This window comes from Tursiops truncatus, chromosome 15 (assembly GCF_011762595.2).
Source record: "Tursiops truncatus isolate mTurTru1 chromosome 15, mTurTru1.mat.Y, whole genome shotgun sequence".
Taxonomy (NCBI): Eukaryota; Metazoa; Chordata; class Mammalia; order Artiodactyla; family Delphinidae; genus Tursiops; species Tursiops truncatus.
Window position 1 is genome coordinate 29,310,171 of NC_047048.1, and position 19,613 is coordinate 29,329,783.

The 19,613-nt window shown below is 51.2% G+C and overlaps 1 protein-coding gene across 4 annotated transcripts; it reads right to left on the bottom strand.

The window, feature by feature from the left end:
• Window positions 1-621: 621 nt before the first annotated feature.
• Window positions 622-18,756, bottom strand: NUBP1 (NUBP iron-sulfur cluster assembly factor 1, cytosolic). 4 transcript variants are annotated; one of them, XM_073792314.1, is made up of 12 exons: window positions 18,709-18,756; window positions 18,526-18,630; window positions 16,719-16,852; window positions 10,753-10,821; window positions 8,572-8,604; window positions 7,892-7,982; window positions 7,082-7,236; window positions 5,192-5,302; window positions 4,841-4,940; window positions 4,462-4,583; window positions 1,644-1,727; window positions 622-905 (listed from the first exon to the last, which is right to left on the bottom strand). In XM_073792314.1, the coding sequence occupies exons 1-11, from the start codon at window positions 18,725-18,727 to the stop codon at window positions 1,665-1,667; spliced, it is 1,002 nt and encodes a 333-aa protein (XP_073648415.1). In that variant the 5' UTR covers window positions 18,728-18,756; the 3' UTR covers window positions 622-905; window positions 1,644-1,664. The 4 variants fall into 4 exon arrangements, with proteins under 4 accessions (XP_073648415.1, XP_073648414.1, XP_019784278.2 ...); XM_073792313.1 differs by having other exon boundaries at window positions 4,841-4,943; XM_019928719.3 differs by lacking the exon at window positions 4,462-4,583.
• Between the last annotated feature and the right edge of the window lie 857 nt (window positions 18,757-19,613).

The window sequence follows — 19,613 nt, forward strand, 5'->3', positions numbered from 1 at the left end:
GCAAGCGGGGTGGGCGACGAGAGAAGGGGAGGGCAAGGCATTTGCCCACCTTCCACTTCCATGCCTGGAATAAGATGGGAACTGGGAATTTACTCTTCCCTCAGCTGCTCTCAGTTCCTGTGTGTCTTCCAGAGTGAGCGTCTCATGGCAATGAGGATCTTCTTGGAGTTTGCATCTCTCTTTTTATGTAATGTTAGAAAACCCTGTAAGTCGTCTGACACTGGAAATTGCTGGATATAGTGAACACACATTCCTATACAGGGTGTCGACACTGACCCCCAAATCTGTTCTCATGTGGGTGATTCGAGGGTGTTTTGACTGTGCGCAGCCATGTGGTGTGCACTGACCTCAGGACAAGCCCCAGCAGGAGGATCTATCACTGCTTTAATTTCTTCTCCACCTGAGGAACAGCGTTTGCACTACGCTGTCTGCACCTGTGACTGTATATCTGCAGTGAAGCCACACATTCACCCCTTTGTCCCTTTGGTTCTTTTTCAGGCTTATTTTCCGAGGCAGCGAAGGCTCAAGTGAGAGGTTCTGTAGTGGAACAGCTTCCGACAGAGAAGAAAATTCCATGACCCACAAGCCGCTGGTTTTTTACATGAAGCAGGCCTTGGGGCAGAGGTTTGAGATGTTTTTATTTTTGAAACGGCACATCTGTAAAGAATGCCCTTTACATATGTTCTAAAGAAAAGTGTACAAATGTTAGATGATTAAAGTGTCTCTGAAAAAGTGACTTCACACCATGCCTGGGGCTGGTCCCTCTCTGCCTGTGACCCCTGCTCTGTCACGCAGCTGGTCAGGTGTGATGGGACGTGCTGCTTGTGTTCCGAACGTCCTCCTGTTTCAGGAGCCGACGAGGTTCTCCCCTTTTGGCTGACGCAGACTACAGAACTCCTGGATTCCTGGAAAACAAGACAGCAGGTAAGGAAGCAGTTGCGGCTCTTGGTGGCCCTGCCCTTTGCTGGCGAGGCCGCGTCTAGATGGGGTGGAGTCCTCAGGTGGCTTAATTCTCCCAATAGTCCCATTTCGGCTTATGCCCTGAATCTGAAAGTGAGCCCAATACTGTCCACTGCCCACCTGTGGTTATAACCACAACTGGAGGCCTCACGCTGGCCCATTCTACAGATCAAGAATCCCGGAAATGATGTGATTTACCCTCAACACCATTTCACTAGGTCAAAAGGACTCAGCCACAAACCGGGAGCCTAAAGCTTTAACTACTGACGACACCTGTGCCTTAGATTCAGCGCCCCTGATGGCTGCCTGTCGTTGACTGAATCAGGCCTGCACGTGGGCTGGGTCTGGCTCACTGTGCTGCTTTTTTCTTCTTCGTTTCTTTTTATAGCTTTATTGAGGTGTATTTCCTATACCATAAACTTCACCGTGTTTTTTAAACTATGACTTAGTTCACAACACTGAGGTACCAGAAGATTTTTCAAGACTCCTGGCTTCCCGGGCTGATGGGGTCATCCCAGACCTCACTACCCCAGTGTCCCCACCAAAGCTGTGTGGCCACTTATGGCTGCAGTGACCACGTATGGTCCTGAACGGGGCCTTCTCACACCCAGCCCACTCTGCTCATTTAAGTCACTTCCTGGCCCCGTGCCGTCGGGATTCACAGGACTCGCTTCAACACTTACTCTGGATTATACTTCTGTAGGCTAAAGTGGCTGGTGAATCCGGGGCTTCAACCAAAAAAGACTGTCCTTTGTCGCAACTCTTACCTTAAAGAAACAAAGGAAAGAAAATCCATGAAGAAGCACAGTGGTGATGTGAACCTGGGGCTCTTTCTGTGCCCATGACACTGAAGGTCGAGCCCACCTCACTTGTAATGAAGATCAAAGCTGAGACAGAATGTCGGGGTCTCGAGGACCTCACCTTCCCCCCGCCATCCAGCAGGGACCCTGGCTAGCGTTTCCTCGCAGCTCTGACCTGTACCTGGCTGATGGTGTTTAGTGTGTGTGCCTGCGAGTCATCTGGGTCATGTGCAGCAAATGCAGGTTCCAGGGCCCCCACTGTGATCAGATACAGCAGCTCCTAGGCAGGCCCAGGAACCTGCATTTAAAAGACCAATTCATTCTTTCAGTAAAAAGATAATGAAGGCACACAGTAAGAGTATGGAATACAAAAGGTTATACCATGAAGAATGAGTTCAAAGGAGGCTACCAGTGTTTCAAGTATCCTTCTAGAAATATATGCATATATATACATACACACACTCATGTATTTTAAAAAAAATGCTTGGGAGTGTATGACACACATATTCTGCCCGTTGCTTTCTCCATGTGTAATTTTATCTTGAAGGTCTCTCCAGGTTGGCATCCATCCATCTGCTCTGTGTACTGCAGTGCCGCCTCGGGACACACAGGTGGTCTCGCATCCAGGTGAGCACGGGGCGGGACCTTGGGCACGCGGCGTGCTCCCCTCCCGTCTGGTCCTGGGTAGACCCTGCTGCCAGCTCCTCTGCCCCCGCCCCCCCTGCTGGAGAAGCAGGATCAGTGGTTCCACGACCCACAGCCACTCCCCAGCCTCCTGGGGGGATCCTGGCCAGGCCAACCGTGGAGCAGTCGTCGCCTCAGCTCCCCAGCATGTTGCCCGGTGGGACAGGGACACCCGAGACGGGGGGCAAAGTGGGCCCCCATGTGGCCCGGGCACTGTGAACTGTGGCGGAAGCAGCTAGGGAAGCCTCCGAGTTTACGGTCGCTGGACTGGGTCTGGGAAGTCACAGGTCCCACAACAGGCTCGTGGGGCCACTTCCTTCTGATTTTCATCCAGCGTCCTCTCACTCCTCGTCCTCCCTTCCCCAGAGGACATGCCTGTCCCCTTATAAATGCGCTCTGGTCAGTTCCCCGTCTCCACAAACCTCCCCCTCCTGCCTGTCGCCTGCAGGCGGCACCCCTTGGGCACTGCCCTGTCCAAGGCTCCCCTTGTGGCCCTCCTTCCATCTGTGCAGCCCCTGGCTCCATCACCGTGCCCACCTCGCAGGTGCGGCCTGAGGTTCAGCGCCTGGCAAGGACCCGCCGGAGCCCGCAGCCAGCGCTGGGGCAGCGCGGATCTAGGCCAGGGCGCCCGGCCCCAGACGTGCTTCCGCGTGACCCTCAGGCGTGCGGGGCTGGGGAGGCTGAGGATCACGGTGCCAGAGCCCGGCCGCTCCTCTGCTGCACGTTCCCACAGGGGCTGAGGGCGTCCTTCGCGGCCTCTTGTCTGTTCCTGGTAACGTGGCTGTTCCCTCACCGGACAGAAGCGGCTCCAGAGGGTCACAGAGACCTCACTTGGCCCTGCCCGCCTCGCCGCAGCGCGTCACGGCATTAACCGCCTGTCCTTTCCGACGCCGGCCCAGCTCTCTGCAGCTACAACCAGAGGTGAGGTCTGGGGACATGAACCTTGTCACGCTAGACATGTACCCGCTGGACGGCACTGGATCAGAGGCTGCACCAGGCCACCTCTCCTGTAAGCTGCTCTAAGGACTAAGGCGGCAGCACAGCCTGGAGCGGATGGCGGTGACAGGCTGCCACCACTCACTGTCCCCCACAAGTTCATGTGGGCCGCCCGCCTCTGGAGGCCTTTGAGGGGAGGTACCTGCTCCTACGGCCCAGAGGGAAGCTCTGGTCAATGCGAAGACAGTTTACAGCAGTGGGGAAGGCTGGAAAAGCAGCCGAGTTCTCTGTTTCTTGGGGAAACCACATACCAGAAGTGCTGCTGGGAGTGGAAACAAGCGAGGTGCGATCTCCGGAGCTGCCCCCCAGGTCCCCCGGGCTTCTCGGGGGCTCTTCCCGTCCACCTCCTCAAGGCAGGCCTCCTCCGAGCTGCGCTCTCGGCCCCTCCTCTCTGCACCTCCCACCCCCCGTCGCGGGCACGTCCCCCTCCACTCCTGACCTCTCTGCCCAGCCCGCTGACCAAGCCAAGGCCTCACCCGCCTCCACACAGCGCCAGGAGGGAGCCAGCCGCTTCTCGGTGCTGCCCCCGTCTCCTCAGTGGCTCAGACTGGGCAGCACGGGCGTCCGTGACACCTCTCAAATCCTGGCACTTTCCCTCTCTGTGTACCCCCCTCCCTGGCAACGCCCAGGCCCCAGTCCAGCCCTAACCTCCTCCCCGTTCTCCTGCAGCACAGCCGCCACGGCCTCGGCCTCTAGGTGCACACGGCGCCGACGCTCCCAAGGCTCTCACTTCCTAACAACTGGGGCCCGAGCGCCGTCGGTCTCTGTCGGCTTCCCTCAGGCCCAGGCACCTCTGCGTAACCTAACTGTCCCACTTCCTCATGGTGGGGCTCACACCTAACTTCAGCAAGGTCAACTCCTGCTACTGTGGGGAAATATCTGGCGGTGGGTGTCCTCACCACTCCACTCAGCGAGCCGACGCCCTGGAGTGAGTGTGGGGTGGAGGTGGGGTCCCCGGAGGACTGTGACACTCAGGAGCGTGACCCCCGGAGGCAGGCCAGCGGCTTCCCCTCACGCTCACCGAGAGAAGCCGGGTGCAAGGAGGGCTGCGGCGGGATTCCCTGTACACTGGACATGCGGGGCACCTTCCTCGGGAGGCTTCAAGGCTAATTCTGTACCCGGCTTTGAGTCTGAACCTAATTCCTGTGTAAGAGAAGACTCGAAGGCACGCCCCTTGCCGCCTCCCCAGGTCACCCCCGGCCTGGCCCCTCCCCTTAGTGACTTCCTTTCCTCCTGCCCTCCTGCACCAGGCGTCTCCCTGACCAGTCTCTTCTCTCCTCTCCTCTGCAGGCCCCTCCCGCTGCCCCGAAGTTCTCCTGCTCCCTCGGCTACGCACCGCCACGCGTCTCACTGCTCCTCTCAGCTGGAGGGTGTGCAGCCTCCACCGGGGACTCACCCACCTATGCGCGGATCCAGAGGCACTTTGCCGAGAAGCGGGATCTTCAGGTCATGGCACATGACCTCCGCACCCCCAGTCGTCGGCGGGAATATCTGAGTCTCCTTCTGGGAGGCAAATTAAAGGGGGAGGAATCCTGATTTTGTTTCAGAATCATACGATGGACCACATTTTAAAGCAACTTTAAAAAATGGCTGTTTTGAATGTGAAAAGAATTTTCATTAAATCAGCAACAGAGGGTTTTAACTGATTCCACTTCCCGAAATGATGGGGAAAATAGAGACGGTTTCCCAGAGATCCACCCCTACGATTTCCTCAGGCACGGAGGACAGGACCTGGTTGGACGTACTCTCACCTGGCACTTGGGGCAGATGAAGCCGCTCATGTTCTCCACCACCCCGATGATGGGCAGCTTCACCTTGTGGCAGAAGCTGATCTCTTTCCGGACGTCCTGGAGCGACACCTCCTGTCCAGGTTCAAGAAGTCCAGTTATGTCAAAGTCAAAGCATAAAAAGAGAACATCCGCGTGGTGGAGGGATGGCTGCAGGGCCGTGGCATCGCCACCGTGAAGCGTTAGCGACCGTGCCCCGTGTTCCATATTTGTTTCGTGCCGACCACGTGCGAGCCCTGTTCCAGGTGCTACTTACTTCCCACAAACCTCAAAGGATAAACCTGAACAGGCAATGTCCAATGTCCAACGAATCTACAGGAAAGCGACCCTTTAACACACCTCCATGCTCCCCTTTGCCGTCAGTGTACTAGGCTGATCCCGAGTAGGCACAGCCTTCCAGGCAGGGCAGCCTGTGGGCTCGGCTGGCCGCCTATTTCCATAAATAAAGTTCTTCTGGAACACAGCCTGGCCCACTCTTCTGCACAGTATCTCGGGCCGCTTTCGCCCCACAATGGTACAGCTAAAGGGCCGTGACAGAGACCGTGTGACCCAAAAAGCCTGAAACAGTTACTCTCCGGTCCTTCACAGAAAAAGTACATCAACCTCTGATCCTGGTTATCATGAACCCAAGCAACTTTATGCACAAGAAGAAAATAAGGACTATTACCAGGTTTGGATCCCTTCAAATTCACTTCTGGACTCTCAATGTGCATCTTACAGTGTGAGGACTGTGGATAATCAGGGCTTAGTACCCACCCCAGTACCCCATTTAATTTTACTGCAGACACGTGTCCAAGGGTCGTGTGCTGTCAAATACGGCTACTGCTTAACATCTGTGGCTTTAACGGTCACAGGCCTTCAAAGGGTCCTGGCTTTGAGTCCTCTATTCTCCTGAGGCCCACGTTTGGCCCTCAAGCCCTTTGAGGCTGGGGTACAGGCGGAGGGGCATTTAGCTAGAAAGTAAACTGGCTGTTACTAAGCGTCTCACCGCAGTGCAGCTGTGGTTCTCTCCCTGGTATCCTCTACAAGCCCTGCTTTGTCAAAAATGACCCCACAGAAACTAACACACCACTGTAAAGCAGTTATACTCCAATAAAGATGTTAAAATTAATTAATTAATTTTTAAAAATGCAGTTCTCACAAAAAAATAAAAATGACCCCTAAAGAAAGCCAGCTGCTGGACGTGCAGGGCTCCGAGAAAGTGGGCGTCCCCAGCCTGAAGTCACATTTTCTAGAGAAGTTACATACAGAGGTGCACAAACATGGGGCGTCCCCCCAGGCTTCCTGGAGAAGGGCCGGCATCTGCTCGGTCTGCTCCCCTCCTCCTGAATCCAAGGGGACTCTCTTTCCTTTCACAGTCAATATGGTATCAGAGAGGCCATCCTTGTGTCAACCCGATTGTTGCTGTTGCTTTAGACTTGACCTTTAGAGCGGTTTTAGGTTCACAGAAAGCACAGAGTTCCCACGTACCCCTGCCCCACGTGGAAAGCCCTGCCCACTGTCAGCACCCGCATCAGAGCGGACATCCCCACTCCACTGTCCTCATAGGTCATTTCTTTGGGACCTACTCTTGAGAGCACTGCTGGTCTACGGGTGGGCCCCAGCCTCTCTTTAAAAATTCAGTAGGAAACATTCCTAACAACAAATTCGTCTTCTCTCCAGCGCCATCCTCGGGCCAGGCGCCCTTGGCCCCCACCCCCGCCCCAGCCACCTGATGCCTCCCTGTCCGCTGACAGCGGCTGGACCGAAGATAAACGTAAGGTTTCTGCGGATCCCAGGCAGGGCATGCTGCAGAGCCCAGGGTCTTGGGCTGTGGGAGAAAGAGGCCCTCCAGGGTGGGGGGCCCTGGCTCACCTGCGGTGTGGTGATGATCACCGCCCCATCGATGTGCGCTGCGGCCAGGTACTGCACGGCCGAGAGGTGCTCGTCCGACGTCCCGGGGGGGGTGTCCACGATGAGGTAGTCCACCTCGCCCCAGTCCACGTCCCGGAGGAACTGCTTGATCATGCCTGCAAGGAGAAGCCGCGGGGATGCCTCCTCTCTCCCGTCCTTCTGACTCTCTTTACAGAAGCACAGCTCGTGGCCTTTACGTACGGATCACCTGTGCTCTCAATCAGTGGTGTTTGGCAACGTCTGGGGACACGTCTGCTTGTCAATGACTAGGGTGGGAGTTCTACTCGCCTCTGGAGCACAGAGGCCAGGGTACTGCTAAGCCCCTGTGCCATGGAGGACAGCCCACCCTCCCCAAACAAGGAATTATCTGACTCAGTACGCCAACAGCACCGAGGCTGAGGAACCTTGCCCAGATAGGCACTTTCGCATCATTACCTGCAGCCTCAATGCCTAGCCAACCTGCTACTGATTTCACCTCACATACTTCTCTCTTTGACACAAATAAGAACACAAACCACCTTAGGAATAATTTCAGGGTTAGGGAGATTTTCAGGAGAGAAAAACCCCTAATAGATTTTAAAAATTATAACATTTTATTAAATAAAACTGGTATTTCTGTTGGCTCTCTTCAACCAGTGAAGAGGCAACCAGATGCATAAAAATAATGCTCTAGGAAGCCCAGCAGGATGAGCCTGAGGCCATCCTGACAGGACGGGATGCAATTCTGCCCTTGGAAGGACGTGATAAGAGACAGAAAGCAGAGTGGCAAACCATTTTTCTTTGGTCCCCTCCAGATAACGGCATCATCGGGGCTGCTGAGCAAGAAACCCACCGACATCACCCCCAAGTTGTCTTCCAGGAACTAGAAAGGATGACGCAAGAAACATTTTACTTAAAACCACAGTGCAAGGCACTTCCCTATGTCTTTTGTCTGAGCTCTGGCTGAAAAAAGTGGGGGGACAAAATTACTGTGTGATCTGTGAGTATATTCACTCTTTGAATCCTTAAATCTTTTTTCTTTTTTTCGAAAAAAATCATTAAAGAAAAAGGTTACCATATTGGGGGGATTGAAAGAGTCACCATACGGCCTTATGGCAACGACAGTGAACTCAGCTGAAATAAACAAACCTCGTCTCCTTTACTATCTTAACCTGGGTTGGCAAACTATGGCCCCACTTCTGGTTTTGTATAAAGTTTTATTGGAAAACGGCCACGGTCATTCATTTGCTTATCACTACTTTCCAGCTATGACGGTGGCAACTGTATGGCCCACAAACTGGAAATATTTACTCTCTGAGCCTTTACAGAAAAAGTGTGCCAAGCCCAGGTTGGAACTGGATTCCCTGTGCCTAGGAAAGTGCCTCAATAAATATCTGTTGACGATAAACAGTTACGACCCTTTATGTACACATACGACAAGAGATCCTGAAGAAAAGGGGGTCAGCACTCACCACTGGAGACCAGCCCGAGCCACTCTGGTGAACCTGCAGGAACAGAAGCCCATGCTTATTTGTGAGAAATTATACGCCCTGGTCACGCTTCTCTCACAGACGAAGTTTACGCAGTAGGAAGGCAGTTTTATAAATGACGATTCATTGTCTTAAATGCTACCACTAAATTCTTAATAGGGAGTGAACAGAGCGGGGTCAGGGGCTGGGTTATGGATGATAGAATTCATTTGCCTTTTCCCTCCCAGGTTGGGTTATTTGGAAACTGCTTAGATATCTGGTCAGGGGACCGATGTTACCGGAGTCCAAATATAATTTGGGATATTTTAAAAGTGTGACAGAAATCAGTTGGGGGTTGCTGACAAGATGCAGGCAACTGTGGAGCAGCGAGGCAGTCTCTGTACAAGTCCAGGAGTGGAGGGATGACCTTTAGTGAAACAGTAGACACAGAACCCTCCCATCAGTGGTGTGAACTTCAGGGCTGAGCTGCTGCCCCCAGGGGACAACAACTGGGGAAGTGGTGTCAGTGGGAAGCTTGGGCTACTGCAAGACCCAGACCCTCTCCTCGCAGTAGGTGTTCACTAACTGCCAGGGTTCAAGTCCGTATCAACGCTTTACTATGAAACAGGAACTTACGCAACTTCCAACCACACATCAATCTTAGATTTACGGTTCAAGTAACGCTGGACCCAGAACAGAAAGCCCATTTTTCCTGATGAATTCTTACTTTTTTAAACAGTCTTTTGAGATATAATCCACATACCACACAACTCACCCATTTACACTGTACAGTTAAATGGCTTCAGGATATTCACAGAACTGTGCATCCATCGCCACACCAACGCTAGAACACCTTCGTTACTCTTAGAAGATACCCTGCACCCCTTAAGTGTCGCCCCCGATGCCCACACTCCCCCCAGTCCTAGGGGACCACGGATCTACTGTGTCTACAGGTGTGCCTGCTGCTGACATTTCACAGAATTGCAATCAGATAACATGGGGTCCTTTGTCACTGGCTTTGAAGTCACACTTAAAAAAGAAAAACCCATTGATTCCTATTAATACTAATTCTCTAAGTCACTGGTTTTGAAAGAGGGGTAAACACGATGATCCAATAGCACAGGAGGAGAAAATAGTAGAACTTCTGTTATCTCACCATTTTAAATTTTCAATTTTTATAACTACTTGTGTCCTGGCCCAGTGAGTAGTACATGCACGTGACTGACGGTAACGGACCCCCGTGCTGGGGGGCCACGTGCTCAGAACTGCGATTCCTGCTGCTTGGCAGCAGGGCAGAAGCAAGTCCCAAGCCCTGAGCAGAGTCCCCGAGGACTGGCTCTGGCTACTCTCTGCCACCCCGTCCCTCTGCCCCGTCCCCGTGGGCCACTTTGCTGAGGACACGAGGACACTCCTGCACGCGCGCCCCATCCCAGCGCACCCTTCTCTGGGTTCTCTGAGCAGGGTGCCCTTGACCACCCCCTCCCAAAGAGCAGCTCCCCTGGCCGCCCTGCCCTGCCGAGTCTGTCCCCTTACCCTGCTTAGTGTCCTATTATCACCTGCCCCTCCCACAAGGGTAGGGTCTTTATCTGCCTTGTTCTCCTCTGAACCTCAGCACCCAGCGCTTCAGTAAAGAATGTACGGATCCCAACACCCCAGGAAAAGCCTAGTCCTCCAGCCCGGCTTCAGTGCACCCCCCAGGGGAACCTTTCTTGGATGGCTCTGCGCCACCTAGAAGGGAGGGAACAGCACGTGCTGCTCCACCCCCGCCCGCATTCTTTGCCTGCCTCGCAGTCTCACTTCCCCTCTGGTGACCACAGGAGCAGAGAGATTTCCTTGCTTCCAGAGTACAGAACCCTAGTCAGCCCTGGTCTAGCTTTCCCAGCCAGGGCTAAGTTTCTGTGTCTGACTTCTGCATTTGACGTATTGTTTCCCTTCCCCTCTAAGAAGGCATTGAAACTAACAATTCTCAGAAGGTTTGAATGAACTTAAATATAATCCACACCGCCCCCAAACTCACGGCTGTTGTTAAAAGGAGACAGGCGGTCTAGTGAACCTTTACCTGATCTCGTCACGTCCCGGTAAAAAGGCACGGGCTCCGCTGACCCCCTGGCTTAGGGTTAGCGGCTTGGCGCTACAGTTTACCGTAAGAAAATGCTTCCCTGCATTTTGTCTTGTCACTATTACCTGTTCTCCTTCCAATCCCATGATCTTGGGAATTGACGGGCCGCATATATCAATGTCTAGAAGAGCCACCTGGGGAAAAGAGGAGACGTGATATAAGCAGATGTACAGTCCTCCAGATGTGCACAACCGGGAGGGGACGGGGCTCCAGGAAAAGGAGGGAGGGGAGAAGGTGAAGAAAAACTGGGCTGAACTTGGACCGAGCGGAATCTCATGAGGGAGAGTTACAACACTTATCTTCCGGGCCACAGAGACACAGACGAAACTCCTAACAAGAACCTGCAAAGTACACCCACACCCCCGGCGCTCTGCCCATGGCCCTGCTGCACCCCAGCCACCCTCAGTATGGCCTATTTTCAGGCTGAGCTTATAGTCCAGGGTATCAGGTCGCTTGACAATTCAGGCCCAGCCACTGTTTACGTAGCCCTTACCATGTATTGGGGTGTGTGTGTGTGTGTGTGTGTTTGCACACACACCTGTGTGTTCGGGATCATTATCTCTGCTTTATAGAAGAGGAAACTGAGGTTCAGAGAGGCCCAGAGACTTGTTCAACGAGCAAGAAGCAGAGCTGGGACATGAACTGAGGTCTCTGGACTCCGACGCCAGGGCTCTTCCCACTACCCCGGGGGCCTGGCAAGGAGGGCCTGAGTGGACCCTCTAGCTGAGCTCTGACCAAGCCCTGTTTTCCTGTGATGCTGAAGGTTAATGATGGCTTAGGCTCAACTTCTAAAAAAGAAAGTGAAAATAAGGAAATCTACAGAAGTTCTTTGCTAGTGATACGTGCAGCCTTCGATGACTCCTTCTACCCCAAACGCCCTGCTTTCCCCATCTGATTCGTGAGGTCTGAGACAGCCTTCAGAAACCTTCTAAGGAGCAGGGCCGTGCTCATCTTGAAAGCTCTCACATCCTAGATCCAAAGGAGAGCACCTCTGGGTAACTTTTTAACTTGCCCCAAATTAGTTTCTTGCTTTCCTCTTCAATCCTCTGGACAACCTCCTATGATCCTCACATGACTTCACACCAGGTCAGGAAAGTGGTTCCTTCGTACACTGGATAGTCGTTTGCCTCAAGCGCCCTCTGCTGGACCTCAAGAAGAATGCACCAGAACAACGCTCACCCTGAAGACCCATCAGGGTGAAGACCTCATCCTGAAGACCTGACTTCCGTGGCCTTCCTGATGCTTCAGGCTGATGTGTGCTTAATGATCCAGACATTTTACATCAGAGCCTCACAACTTGGGAAATTATACCATCGCTACGACCCTAACGGAGACTTTCGTCAATAATCTCGAGTTTCTAGCCACTTGGTCTAGAAAATCTCGCTCTCTTTTGGGAACAGTTTAATCAGTTTCCTTTGGAGGAATTACACCCCCTCTTCCCCACAACCAAGTGGGTATCTTGAGTGAAGTGATACAAGAAAGAGATCACATGCACTCACTCTGCGGTGGAATCCGAAAAGGCTGTGGTACATTCCTGCTATCCAGCTCTCCAGTGGCCGTGTCCTGTCCCCTTCAGACATTCTGCTGATCCTGCCGCTACCCCCATATCCATCCAATTAATTCCCTTTCTGCCCCAGTTACACCAGAGAACCCCAGCTGGAAGAAACATGCCTGCAATAATCCTCACAGGGTCTGTGGAAGGTGCTAGAAGACTGATGGGAAGAGGAGGCTTTGCCACACCTCTCCCAGCTAGAAAGTGGTGGAGTGGGTGCTGCAGGGCTGTCAGGATCCACAGCGTTCCCTACCTAGCGCCCCATACTTCCGGAAGCGGGCTCAGCACTAACTGCTGGCACTCTGAGGCCGTGTCACCTCGCACAAGCTGCTTCTCCTCCCCGATCTGTCTGAGCTTCTGATCTGCGAAACTAGTGTTTCGGGAGATCATTAGGCTCCTTCCAGCCCTCGAGTCTACAAGCCCCCGAGAGGGCCTCAGACACTATAGCCTGGACCTTTTAATGACACAGCTTGCCTTTCAGCTCACAGGGCAGGATGATAAGCTGGGAACTGACGGGAGCTGCTGACTCCTGCGGTGGGAAGGAGGCACGTGATTCTTGGATGTCTCACAGCTCAGGTCTGCGCCATAGAGGCTCCTCCTCCTCCCTTCGCTCCAACCTGCACATTCCCCGGCCCACCTGTGATCAGTCAGGGGCTACCCTGCGATTCAAGGCCCTCTGCAAACCATCAGACACCTGCCTGACCAAGTGCTATCATGGAACAGCCTTGCTTGCAGTCAGTAATGAGCTGCCACTGGGCGGCAGGCAGAAAAGGACAGGGCAGTCCTCACCACCCTGCTGAATTTAGGGCAGGGAGGGGTGTGAGCTGCTTGACTTTAGTCAACAAGACACTCGGTGTGCACTCTGTGCCCACGCCGGGCACCCTTTGGAGACAGTGATGTTTTCTGTCACCAGTAGGTCTGCCTGAGGGGAGACAGACTTTCTTAAGTGCTGACTTTTTTTTTTTAAGCACCACTGCAAGAAAAAAATCCAGCTCATCTAGCCATGTTTCCACACAGCTGGTGAGCTTCCCTTCAGTTTACTGCAAAGTTTCAACGTGTGCGCAGTGGGACTTCAGAACGTAACAACACGGAAGCGTGATTCTATGTAAACAGCTGTCTATTCACAAGTGGTTCCTTGTAGCTGGCCTGGTTAAAGTACATCTCCAGGCAGCTGTTTAAGAAAATGCCTGACAGCTTCTGAAAGCAAAGATTATTCTGGGTAACATGGATCATCGCAGAAAACAGATTTCTTGGCTGGCCAACTGGCCAATACAAACTTGACCCTCAGACGGCAAAAGATTGTTGACTAACAGAAAAACAGATGGGCAAGTATATGTGAACCTGATTGGCACTGGACTCTGGGTGGGCTACAAACTCATTATCACCAAAGCAGAAATAGTCTTCACCCCTCCATATTCTATCAGGGACATTTACTGAGCACTTCCTATGCATCAGGCATCGTGTTAAGCATTTTACTGTTACGAGTATCATCTCACTCGGTCCTGAGTCCCATTTTACAGATGAGAAAACTGACGCAGAGACAGTCTGATAACCTGCCCAAGGTCACAGCAGTGGTATCGGCGGCACTGGGATGTGATCGTGGGCAGACCGACTCCAGAGCCTGTGTCCTTGGCCACCACGCTAGTCTGCACCCAACTGCTGCCCCAAACGCTCAGCTAGACTTCTGACCCTCCTTCTTCTCCAAGAGTTGGAGGCCCTGCTGCTCCATTTGTTCCTGCCGTTGGTTCTAGCACTGCCCTGGTTGTGTCCTCGTGGCCTCTCATGGAGACAAGAGCAACACCACCTGCTGGTTTACCGTCACCCTCTGACGACACTCGATCACACACTCAGCTGCTGCTATAGCAACCCTCAAACCATGCCTCTTTCCCGCTGGAACATCTTCCCAGGGCGTTAAAGCCTCCCAGGTCTGGCTCAGGCTGAGCCTCACCCTCGGCCCCTCTGCTGCAGCAGCAGCAGCCCTGCCTGCCCAGCCTGTCTGCCCCGGCAGTCCCAGCTCTGCGCCTCTGCCTCCACCTCCTCCTGCCACATCCCATCGGCCGCCATCAGAGTCCAAGACCGCCTTCTCCCACGAGCCTGCCCAGCTGTCCCCTGCCAGTCACTTCTCCCTTTCCCCAGATGCCTAGAGCACATCTTGGGTAACAGATACCAGATTCCAGAGAAGCCCATGTCAGTCATGTAGGCCAACAAAAGCAGCTCCACATGTCATAAAATGATCCGAAGAGAAATGAGTTATAAGCAGGATTCAGAGTCCTAGTGAGAGAAACACCAAGCTTTACAGGTCCCCTAGCCCAGCCTCTGCACTGTCCCAAGGCCACGGCCTCCCCAACGTTTCAATCCTCCCCCAAAGAAGTTCTTCCCCAGCCAGCACTAGTGCTTCTGGAGCTACAAACCAAACCAGGGGCCGGCGAACTACAACCCAGGGCCCAAACCCAGAATGCCACCTGTTTCTGTACAGCCCATAGCTAAGAATGGCTATTACGTTTCTAGAGTTGGGGGGAAAAAAATCAAAAGAATACATTTATTTCACGACAGGGTGAAAATTATGAAATTCAAATTATATGAAATTCAAAGTTTTATTAGAACACAGCCACACTCATTTGTTCACAGGTTGTCCATGGCTGCTTTCATGTTCAAGGGAAGAACTGAATAGTTGCTACAGAAACTGTATAGCCTACGAAGCCTAAAATATTTACCGTCTGGCTCTTTATACAAAAAGTCTGCTGACCCCTGAAGTAAACTCTACTTTCGTAACCCAACGATTTAAAAAAATATATTCCTGGAGCCTTCGGTGAGGTATCTGAGAGGCCACTGTTTATGTGTGTGTGTGTGTGTGTGTGTGTGTGTGTGTGTGTGCACGCGCGTGTGTGTGCGTGCACACACGCACACGCTCAAGCATATTGAGGGCAGGTCGGAATGGTGGGCTTGATCCCCCTGCCCAAGGTAGCTACCTTTACCGGGTTTTTTGTGGAGGAAATAAAGCCTTTATTTTATTAAGAATTTAAGGCGCTATTTCATACTGGAATAGAATGGTTTATCTCACACAAGTAGAAAGTATGCAGTTTATCCAGTTATTAGAGTTTAAAAAAAATAACTGGCAATATGTGGCAGTTTTGCACTCCCCACTAGCACTATCTTAAAAAAAAAAGCCAAACAAAAGTGAAAGGTCATTTGCCAGTTATAAAATAAATGTGAACTGAAAGTTAGTTAGCCCTTATTTATATAAAAATAAATTTCAACATTCAAAATGCACAAAGACAAAACTAATTTTCAAAAATATATCAGTGTATGGAAAGAAGGCACGCACCAAGACCAAGGAAAGAACTGGAATGGCTGTTTCAATGTTTGTTCAATGTTTCAACATGAACACAATAAAATTGTTTCCATGTTACAAGGAACTCCTCTGCAGGCCCCAAACAGCACTCTGACGGGAAAACAGCAGAGTTGGTTGGTGATCCACACAGAGTGTGGTGGGCTCTCTCACCCAGTGCACACACGGCACCAACATACAAGTCCTCACCACGGCTCGTATTTCAGGGCTCAACGTGTTGAGCAGTGGCGTCTAAGAGACACCGAAGCTTTTCTAGCAGTTCTGGTACGTATATATATTTTTTTCAATTAGAATTTTGAACATAATTTCATTTTGGCAAAACCAAATGGTGGAACGTGTTCTGTGTTAAAAAAACAAAAAGACCCCGCAGCATTCATGGTTTCATCAGGTATAAAATTGTAATCAAAGTGAATATTGGGATCATTTCCTAAGATCAGTGCAAAACCATCATGAGTCCCAATGAATAACCTGTATTTTTTAAATCACAGGTACTGCAAATTTCCATTTGATCTTTTTGGTAAAAGTAATTTTTTTCTTCCTCACCCTACCACACCTTTTATTAAAGCTGAAATCCTGAGAGCAGTACTGGGGAATTTGAGTTTTCAAGCTCCTCTGTGTACGTGGGTGTAAGTGAATGGCCTAGTGCAGGGGTTGGCAAGCGTTTTCTTCAAGGGCCAAACGGAAAGTATTATAGGCTTTGTGGGCAAAATCAAGGATTAAGATGTACTAACGTAACACTGTAAAAGCAACCATTTATAAATGTAAAAAACATTCATAGCTCACAGGCCATAAAAAGACAGGAGATGGGCTGGATTTGACCACAGGCTATCGTTGGTAGACCCCTGACCTAGAAAAAGGCAGAAGGGGTTCATTAAGAGAAAGAAGCCTGAACTTAACATAATAAATAATCAGCAAGCCAAGAGAAATGTACACCTGCCAGCCATGTTCATGGCTAGAGAATCCAATGAAATAGTCATTTCATTGCTCGACTGCCTTGCACTTCCTCGTTCTCTCTGCAGGGATCTAGATTCCAAAGAGGCCAGATAAACTGACACTAACGAGTCAGCTCCCTACGAGCCATCATGAGCCCTAAGACACGAGCCTCTCCCAGTTTTTCCTTAAGGTCCCACCTGTGTGTTTTCATCTTCCGCTAGGCCGTGGGCCAGGTGGGCACTGAATGTGCTTTTCCCAACGCCGCCTTTCCCAGACAACACCAAGATCTTGTGTTTCACGGTCTTCATTTTTTCTTTGATTTCCTCTATGGCTGCAAAGAAAGCAATTCAGATGACCAAGCTCCTGACTCAATCTTTTTTTATTTTTAAAAAATTTTTATTGGAGTATAGTTGATTTACAATGTTGTGTTAGTTTCAGGTGTACAGCCAAGTGAATCAGTTATACATATATCCACTCTTTTTTAGATTCTTTTCCCACATAGGCCATTACAGAGTATTGAGTAGAGTTCCCTGTGCTATACAGTGGGTCCTTATTAGTTATCTATTTTATATATAGTAGTGTGTATATGTCAATCCCAATCTCCCAATTTATCCCTCTCCTTCCTTTCCCCCATGGTAACCATAAGTTTGTTTTCTCTATTTCTCATTTGTGACTCTATTTCTGTTTTGTAAATAAGTTCATTTGTCCCATTTTTTTAGATTCTACATATAAGCGATATCATATGATATTTGTCTCTCTGAATGTCACTCTTCCCATGGGCTGGAAGAAGCTAAATCCTTGGGCTATTTCAAGGGATCATGAGTGAAACTGCACCTCATCAATGGTAGTAATAAGTGCTACCAAAAAACCCCAAACCAAAACCAAACAAAACAAAACCCAAGGCTACGAGTACATCTGACATTTCCTTATTTATCGGTTTACTTGTTTGTCTCCCCTACTAGAATATGAAGTCCATGAAGTGGGGGGCTCTGAAGTGTTCACACTATATTCCCAGTTCCAGAACAGAACTTTCAATGCAGCAATGATTCCCAACCTGCGGGCAAACCCCACCAGGGCACATCTGGCAATGTCTCGGGATATTTTTGGTTGTCACAGGAAGGAGTGTTGCTGGCAGGTAGTGGGTAGAGGCCAGGGATGCTGCTAAATGTTCTGGGCAGAGAAACAGGGCAGACATCCCCACCACAAAGAATTATCCAACCCTGAGGGTCAGTAGTGCCAAGAGTGAGAAACTTGACACATTGCAGGCACTTAGTTACCTGTCACTGATAACTATCACTATTACACATTTACTATGCTTTCAATATTTCATCCTAGTTCAAATCCCTAAAACAACACTGTAACTATTTTCCCCCCATTTTTGATGAGGAAACGGAGGCTCAGAGAGGTTAAGGCTTTTTAATCACCTCATCTGTCTCATTCATAGCCGTATCCCCAGCACAGAGCACTGTGCCTGCAAGTGATCAATAGATACTTCTGTTGAATTAATGGGAGAATCGCTCCTCAAAAGGAAGGAAATTTTGTCCAAAGAAAACAGCTGGCGGAGCTAGGATTTAAGCCTAAGTTCCCTGACTTCAAACTTTATACCCTATTCCCTCTGGTGCCGGCCTCCTCCCAACCACTTCCAGTTACTGTCACTCAAACCGCTGGTCCCACCCCTCACCTCTTACGACTTTCTCCCATGCCCCGCCCCTCCTGAAGCCCCTTTTGATTCCACGCCAGTCACGGGTTCAGGCTCCGCCCCCACCCCGCCAATTTTCTCCTCTCCTAGCGTTTTAAAAACCCTGACCCTCTGGGCCCCGCTCCTGTCACTCATCCCTCAAGCCCCGCCCCTTATCCTGAAGACGACTCCACGACCCGCCTCCTCTGGGCCCCTGCCCCTTATCCTTAAGGCCCCTATCCCAACACCATCCACACCCCGCCCACGTCCCGCCTCTTCCAGGACAGCGCTTCTCACTTCCCGTTGGAGCCTTGCCCCTTCCTCACCCGGGTCCGGAGCGGCACCAGCTCCAGAAGCGCAGAGCCCCTGGTTGGGGCACCCCTGACATGAGGCCCCTCGACCTGCTTGGGCGCTGCCGACCCCGGGACAGTCTGCGCGAAGACAAGATCACAGTTAGAGTGGCTCCTGTCCTTTCAGGCCCGCCCCCCACGCCCCCTCCGCGCGCTCACCATGAGGCACCTCCTCCATCCCGCTGCCTTGGACGCGTACGCGGTCACCGGAAACCGCCGTTACGTATTTCCGCCTCGTTGCGCCCAATCTGACCCTCCAGCTGCGCGAAATTGTGTCTCGAAAGAGGGCTGTGCGCACGCGCGAGCCTTGTGATGGGAGTTTGGGACTGTTCTCTTTCTGTTACATTTAAAATTGAGTTGCAGATATCTATCATAAATACTTCGGCATGTATCTCCTAGGATCAAAGACTTTGTCCTACATGACGTCAATACCATTTTCATATCCGAGATTTAACATTAATGCAAAACTGTTAGCTAATATTCACTTTGTATTCAGATTAAGGAAGAGCCCCCTGCTCCCCCAACCCCCCTTGATTAGATTCAAGGATTTTTAAAAAATTAATTAATTTTATTTTGGGTCTTCGTTGCTGTGCACAGGCTTTCTCTAGTTGCGGTGAGCAGGGGCTACGCTTCGTTGCGGTGCGCGGGCTTCTCATTGCAGTGGCTTCTCTTGTTGCAGAGCCTGGGCTCTAGGTGCGCGGGCTTCAGTAGTTGTGGCACATGGGCTTAGTTGCTCCGTGCCTAAGCCCTGGTCCGGGAAGATCTTCCCGGACCAGGGCTCGAACCCGTGTCCCCTGCAGTGGAAGGCAGATTCTTAACCACTGCGTCACCAGGGAAGCCCCCAGGTTAACGTTTTTAGCAGAATGCACTTACAGTTGTGTCACAGCAGGAAGCACGTAATGCCAGTTGGTTCCATTATTGGTGACGTGAGGGCTTGATCACTTGATAAAGATGGTGTGTGTCCTGTTTCTCCAGGGAATGGCACCATTTTCCATTTGTAATTAATACAGACTCTCTGGGGAGACACATTGAGATCATATGAATATCCTGTTCTCGATCAGCCT